Source organism: Oncorhynchus nerka, linkage group LG25 (genome assembly GCF_034236695.1).
Source record: "Oncorhynchus nerka isolate Pitt River linkage group LG25, Oner_Uvic_2.0, whole genome shotgun sequence".
Classification (NCBI taxonomy): domain Eukaryota; kingdom Metazoa; phylum Chordata; class Actinopteri; order Salmoniformes; family Salmonidae; genus Oncorhynchus; species Oncorhynchus nerka.
In genome coordinates this window covers 2,040,160-2,047,231 of record NC_088420.1, presented here as the reverse complement: position 1 = coordinate 2,047,231, position 7,072 = coordinate 2,040,160, and the positions used below count along the sequence as shown (strand labels likewise).

At 44.4% G+C, this 7,072-nt stretch overlaps 1 protein-coding gene across 1 annotated transcript in view; it reads right to left on the bottom strand.

The window, feature by feature from the left end:
• Positions 1-472: 472 nt before the first annotated feature.
• The window catches only part of LOC115123580 (ubiquitin-protein ligase E3A-like), a 68,712-nt gene continuing 62,112 nt past the window's right edge, over positions 473-7,072 (bottom strand). The window contains exons 6-8 of the mRNA XM_065009955.1: positions 1,254-1,327; positions 881-1,024; positions 473-731 (exon numbers count right to left, since the gene is read on the bottom strand). Of these exons, the coding sequence (XP_064866027.1) occupies positions 611-731; positions 881-1,024; positions 1,254-1,327 (339 nt within the window). The 3' untranslated portion in view covers positions 473-610. The remainder of the gene's footprint in view (positions 732-880; positions 1,025-1,253; positions 1,328-7,072) is intronic.

Below are 7,072 nucleotides of genomic sequence, written 5' to 3'. Positions count from 1 at the left end.
TGTACATACCATTCACTAACATACAGTCCTGTACATACCATTCACTAACATACAGTCCTGTACATACCATTCACTAACATACAGTCCTGTACATACCATTCACTAACATAGTCCTGTACATACCATTCACTAACATACAGTCCTGTACATACCATTCACTAACATACCATTCACTAACATACAGTCCTGTACATACCATTCACTAACATACCATTCACTAACACACAGCACTAACATTCTGAAAGTTTAGTTAAGTGCACTTTCACAACAATCAGAGACAATGATAACCTGCTTCAGACTGGATGTTTTTACACGGCAACCATCTTTAATAAACACATGTAGAAGAACCGAGTTTCACTAAGCATTCTGACTGATTTAAACTATTTGAAAAAGCTACAAATTAGGTTCTACATTAAAGAGATCTGAGGGGGGGTAGATCAAAGCATCTGTCTAATTGATATCTTGGCACACACTACTGGAACATTTCCTTGTCGTAATGCCACTTTTTAATTTGAACTCATGTCTCATTGTATGGTAGAACTCCTTCCTTATCCATTAACACATTTAAAACATTTAACTTTATGTTTTGTTTCAGAGTAGTTGTTTCGTTTCACAGCATTCCAAATCCTTTGGCATAAGTGATGGCTTTGAGAAGTCTCTCCTTCAGCTTCTCCTTTGTGTCGTATTCAGGGAGCAGCAAGGCATTAAAACACGTGTGAGAAGTAGGTAACCTGGAGAGAGAGGAGAGAGAGATTATTGATCTGGGAGGATCTGAGAGTCACCATTGAAACAGGTCTCTGGTCCAAATGGCACCCTATTCCCTACATAGTGCACTACGTAGGGAACAGGATGCCATTTGGGACCCGAGGCCTGGTCTCACCTGTCTGTGTCGGGGCCGTTCTTGGCGATGATCATCTTTAACTTGCCCAGGCCTCCTACGGGTGCTCTGTCAGTCCCCGTAGTAAACTGGAGGAACAGTCTCTTATCCTCCTCACCAAACGAATGCACCGTCTCCCAGAAGTCTCTATGAGTGAGAAATAAAGAACAGCATTTTATAAAACATTATATATAATAACATTACTACAGCAGCATCAGAATGAGCAGGAGTGTAACGGTGGTCTAATAAAATACATGTTCAAAGACAAGTTATTTTAAGAAACATTTTAAAATAGATTTATGTATTGGACTAAAACATCTATGTCAACATTTTAACATTCTATGTAATTCTGGAGAGAAATTGCATGTTTTTTTACTTGATAATGCGACAGTCTTTGTTGTAGCCTCCGTCGTACTCTGTTGTTTCTTCAAGTGCGTGAAAGTCTAAATTCTGAAGAGTTAGAATACAAGAGACGGGTACATCAGGGGGTGTAGAAGGAGTTAGAATACAAGAGACGGGTACATCAGGGGGTGTAGAAGGAGTTAGAATACAAGAGACAGGTACATCAGGGGGTGTAGAAGGAGTTAGAATACAAGAGGGGGTGTAGAAGGAGTTAGAATACAAGAGACGGGTACATCAGGGGGCGTAGAAGGAGTTAGAATACAAGAGACGGGTACATCAGGGGGCGTAGAAGGAGTTAGAATACAAGAGACGGGTACATCAGGGGGCGTAGAAGGAGTTAGAATACAAGAGACGGGTACATCAGGGGCGTAGAAGGAGTTAGAATACAAGAGACGGGTACATCAGGGGTGTAGAAGGAGTTAGAATACAAGAGTCGGTACATACCATTCACTAACACTGCATCAGGGGTGTAGAAGGAGTTAGAATACAAGAGGGGGTGTAGAAGGAGTTAGAATACAAGAGACCTGTACATCAGGGGTGTAGAAGGAGTTAGAATACAAGAGACGGGTACATCAGGGGGTGTAGAAGGAGTTAGAATACAAGAGGGGGTGTAGAAGGAGTTAGAATACAAGAGACAGGTACATCAGGGGGTGTAGAAGGAGTTAGAATACAAGATACGGGTACATCAGGGGCGTAGAAGGAGTTAGAATACAAGAGGGGTGTAGAAGGAGTTAGAATACAAGAGGGGTGTAGAAGGAGTCACTAGAATACAAGAGGGGGTGTAGAAGGAGTTAGAATACAAGAGACAGGTACATCAGGGGGTAGAAGGAGTTAGAATACAAGAGACGGGTACATCAGGGTGTAGAAGGAGTTAGAATACAAGAGACGGGTACATCAGGGGGCGTAGAAGGAGTTAGAATACAAGAGACGGGTACATCAGGGGGTGTAGAAGGAGTTAGAATACAAGAGACAGGTACATCAGGGGTGTAGAAGGAGTTAGAATACAAGAGACTAACATCAGGGGTGTAGAAGGAGTTAGAATACAAGAGACATTCACTAACATCAGGGGTGTAGAAGGAGTTAGAATACAAGAGACGGGTACATCAGGGGTGTAGAAGGAGTTAGAATACAAGAGACAGGTACATCAGGGGGTGTCACTAGAAGGAGTTAGAATACAAGAGGGGGTGTAGAAGGAGTTAGAATACAAGAGGGGTGTAGAAGGAGTTAGAATACAAGAGACAGGTACATCAGGGGGTGTAGAAGGAGTTAGAATACAAGAGGGGGTGTAGAAGGAGTTAGAATACAAGAGACGGGTACATCAGGGGGCGTAGAAGGAGTTAGAATACAAGAGACGGGTACATCAGGGGGTGTAGAAGGAGTTAGAATACAAGAGACGGGTACATCAGGGGGTGTAGAAGGAGTTAGAATACAAGAGACGGGTACATCAGGGGGTGTAGAAGGAGTTAGAATACAAGAGACAGCATCAGACATCAGGGGTGTAGAAGGAGTTAGAATACAAGAGACGGGTACATCAGGGGGTGTAGAAGGAGTTAGAATACAAGAGACAGGTACATCAGGGGTGTAGAAGGAGTTAGAATACAAGATACCATTCACTACATCAGGGGGGGTGTAGAAGGAGTTAGAATACAAGATACGGGTACATCAGGGGGTGTAGAAGGAGTTAGAATACAAGAGGGTGTAGAAGGTTAGAATACAAGAGGGGTGTAGAAGGAGTTAGAATACAAGAGGGGGTGTAGAAGGAGTTAGAATACAAGAGACAGGTACATCAGGGGCGTAGAAGGAGTTAGAATACAAGAGACGGGTACATCAGGGGGTAAGAACAAGAGTTAGAATACAAGAGAATACAAGGGTACATCAGGGGGTGTAGAAGGAGTTAGAATACAAGAGACGGGTACATCAGGGGTGTAGAAGGAGTTAGAATACAAGAGACGGGTACATCAGGGGTGTAGAAGGAGTTAGAATACAAGAGGGGGTGTAGAAGGAGTTAGAATACAAGAGACAGGTACATCAGGGGTGTAGAAGGAGTTAGAATACAAGAGACGGGTACATCAGGGGGCGTAGAAGGAGTTAGAATACAAGAGGGGTGTAGAAGGAGTTAGAATACAAGAGGGGTGTACAAGGAGTTAGAATACATCAGGGGATGTAGAAGGAGTTAGAATACAAGAGGGGGTGTAGAAGGAGTTAGAATACAAGAGGGGGTGTAGAAGGAGTTAGAATACAAGAGGGGGTGTAGAAGGAGTTAGAATACATCAGGGGGTGAAGAAGGAGTTAGAATACAAGAGGGGGTGTAGAAGGAGTTAGAATACAAGAGACAGGTACATCAGGGGTGTAGAAGGAGTTAGAATACAAGAGACAGGTACATCAGGGGGCAGGGGTGTAGAAGTTAGAAAGAAGGAGTTAGAATACAAGATACGGGTACATCAGGGGGGTGTAGAAGGAGTTAGAATACAAGAGGGGTGTAGAAGGAGTTAGAATACAAGAGACAGGTACATCAGGGGGTGTAGAAGGAGTTAGAATACAAGAGACAGGTACATCAGGGGGGCGTAGAAGGAGTTAGAATACAAGAGACGGGTACATCAGGGGTGTAGAAGGAGTTAGAATACAAGAGGGGGTGTAGAAGGAGTTAGAATACAAGAGGGGTACATGTAGAAGGAGTTAGAATACAAGAGACAGGTACATCAGGGGGTGTAGAAGGAGTTAGAATACAAGAGACAGGTACATCAGGGGCGTAGAAGGAGTTAGAATACATCAGGGGGTGTAGAAGGAGTTAGAATACATCAGGGGTGTAGAAGGAGTTAGAATACAAGAGACGGGTACATCAGGGGTCGTAGAAGGAGTTAGAATACAAGAGACGGATACATCAGGGGGCGTAGAAGGAGTTAGAATACAAGAGGGAAGAGGGGGTGTAGAAGGAGTTAGAATTACAAGAGGGGGTGTAGAAGGAGTTAGAATACAAGAGACGGGTACATCAGGGGGTGTAGAAGGAGTTAGAATACAAGATACGGGTACATCAGGGGGCGTAGAAGGAGTTAGAATACAAGAGGGGGTGTAGAAGGAGTTAGAATACAAGAGCGGGTGTAGAAGGAGTTAGAATACAAGAGGGGGTGTAGAAGGAGTTAGAATACAAGAGACAGGTACATCAGGGGGTGTAGAAGGAGTTAGAATACAAGAGACAGGTACATCAGGGGGTGTAGAAGGAGTTAGAATACAAGAGACAGGTACATCAGGGGGCGTAGAAGGAGTTAGAATACAAGAGACAGGTACATCAGGGGGTGTAGAAGGAGTTAGAATACAAGAGACAGGTACATCAGGGGGTGTAGAAGGAGTTAGAATACAAGAGACAGGTACATCAGGGGCGTAGAAGGAGTTAGAATACAAGAGACAGGTACATCAGGGGTGAAGAAGGAGTTAGAGTTAGAATACATCAGGGGTGTAGAAGGAGTTAGAATACAAGAGACGGGTACATCAGGGGGTGTAGAAGGAGTTAGAATACAAGAGACGGGTACATCAGGGGTGTAGAAGGAGTTAGAATACAAGAGGGTACATCAGTGTAGAAGGAGTTAGAATACAAGAGACAGGTACATCAGGGGGTGTAGAAGGAGTTAGAATACAAGAGACAGGTACATCAGGGGGTGTAGAAGGAGTTAGAATACAAGAGACAGGTACATCAGGGGGTGTAGAAGGAGTTAGAATACAAGAGACAGGTACATCAGGGGGTGTAGAAGGAGTTAGAATACAAGAGACAGGTACATCAGGGGGTGTAGAAGGAGTTAGAATACAAGAGACAGGTACATCAGGGGGCGTGTAGAAGGAGTTAGAATACAAGAGACAGGTACATCAGGGGTGTAGAAGGAGTTAGAATACAAGAGGGGGTGTAGAAGGAGTTAGAATACAAGAGACAGGTACATCAGGGGGTGTAGAAGGAGTTAGAATACAAGAGACGGGTACATCAGGGGTGTAGAAGGAGTTAGAATACAAGAGGGGGGTGGGGCGTAGAAGGAGTTAGAATACAAGAGACAGGTACATCAGGGGTGTAGAAGGAGTTAGAATACAAGAGACAGGTACATCAGGGGTGTAGAAGGAGTTAGAATACAAGAGACAGGTACATCAGGGGGTGTAGAAGGAGTTAGAATACAAGAGGGGGGGGGTGTAGAAGGAGTTAGAATACATCAGGGGTGTAGAAGGAGTTAGAATACAAGAGACAGGTACATCAGGGGGTGTAGAAGGAGTTAGAATACAAGAGACAGGTACATCAGGGGGTGTAGAAGGAGTTAGAATACAAGAGACAGGTACATCAGGGCGTAGAAGGAGTTAGAATACAAGAGGGGGTGAAGGAGTTAGAAGGAGTTAGAATACATCAGGGGGTGTAGAAGGAGTTAGAATACAAGAGACGGGTACATCAGGGGGTGTAGAAGGAGTTAGAATACAAGAGACGGGTACATCAGGGGGTGTAGAAGGAGTTAGAATACAAGAGACAGGTACATCAGGGGGTGTAGAAGGAGTTAGAATACAAGAGACAGGTACATCAGGGGGCGTAGAAGGAGTTAGAATACAAGAGACAGGTACATCAGGGGGTGAAGAAGGAGTTAGAATACATCAGGGGGTGTAGAAGGAGTTAGAATACAAGGGGTGGGGGTAGAAGGAGTTAGAATACAAGAGACGGGTACATCAGGGGTGTAGAAGGAGTTAGAATACAAGAGACAGGTACATCAGGGGGTGTAGAAGGAGTTAGAATACAAGATACGGGTACATCAGGGGGCGTAGAAGGAGTTAGAATACAAGAGGGGGTGTAGAAGGAGTTAGAATACAAGAGGGGTGTTAGAAGGAGTTAGAATACAAGAGACAGGTACATCAGGGGTGTAGAAGGAGTTAGAATACAAGAGACAGGTACATCAGGGGTGTAGAAGGAGTTAGAATACAAGAGACAGGTACATCAGGGGGTGTAGAAGGAGTTAGAATACATCAGGGGGGTGTAGAAGGAGTTAGAATACAAGGGGGTGTAGAAGGAGTTAGAATACAAGAGACGGTACATCAGGGGGTGTAGAAGGAGTTAGAATACAAGAGACGGGTACATCAGGGGGCGTAGAAGGAGTTAGAATACAAGAGACAGGTACATCAGGGGTGTAGAAGGAGTTAGAATACAAGAGACAGGTACATCAGGGCGTAGAAGGAGTTAGAATACAAGAGACAGGTACATCAGGGGGTGAGTTAGAATACAAGAGTTAGGTACATCAGGGGTGTAGAAGGAGTTAGAATACAAGAGGGGTGTAGAAGGAGTTAGAATACAAGAGACGGGTACATCAGGGGCGTAGAAGGAGTTAGAATACAAGAGACGGGTACATCAGGGGGTGTAGAAGGAGTTAGAATACAAGATGTACGGGTACATCAGGGGGTGTAGAAGGAGTTAGAATACAAGAGGGGGTGTAGAAGGAGTTAGAATACAGAGGGGTGTAGAAGGAGTTAGAATACAAGAGGGGTGTAGAAGGAGTTAGAATACAAGAGACAGGTACATCAGGGGTGTAGAAGGAGTTAGAATACAAGAGACAGGGTACATCAGGGGTGTAGAAGGAGTTAGAATACAAGAGGTACATCAGGGGGTGTACGAGGTACATCAGGGGGTGTAGAAGGAGTTAGAATACAAGAGACGGGTACATCAGGGGGTGTAGAAGGAGTTAGAATACAAGAGACGGTACATCAGGGGTGAGGGTTAGAATACAAGAGGGGTAAGGGGGTGTAGAAGGAGTTAGAATACAAGAGGGGTGTAGAAGGAGT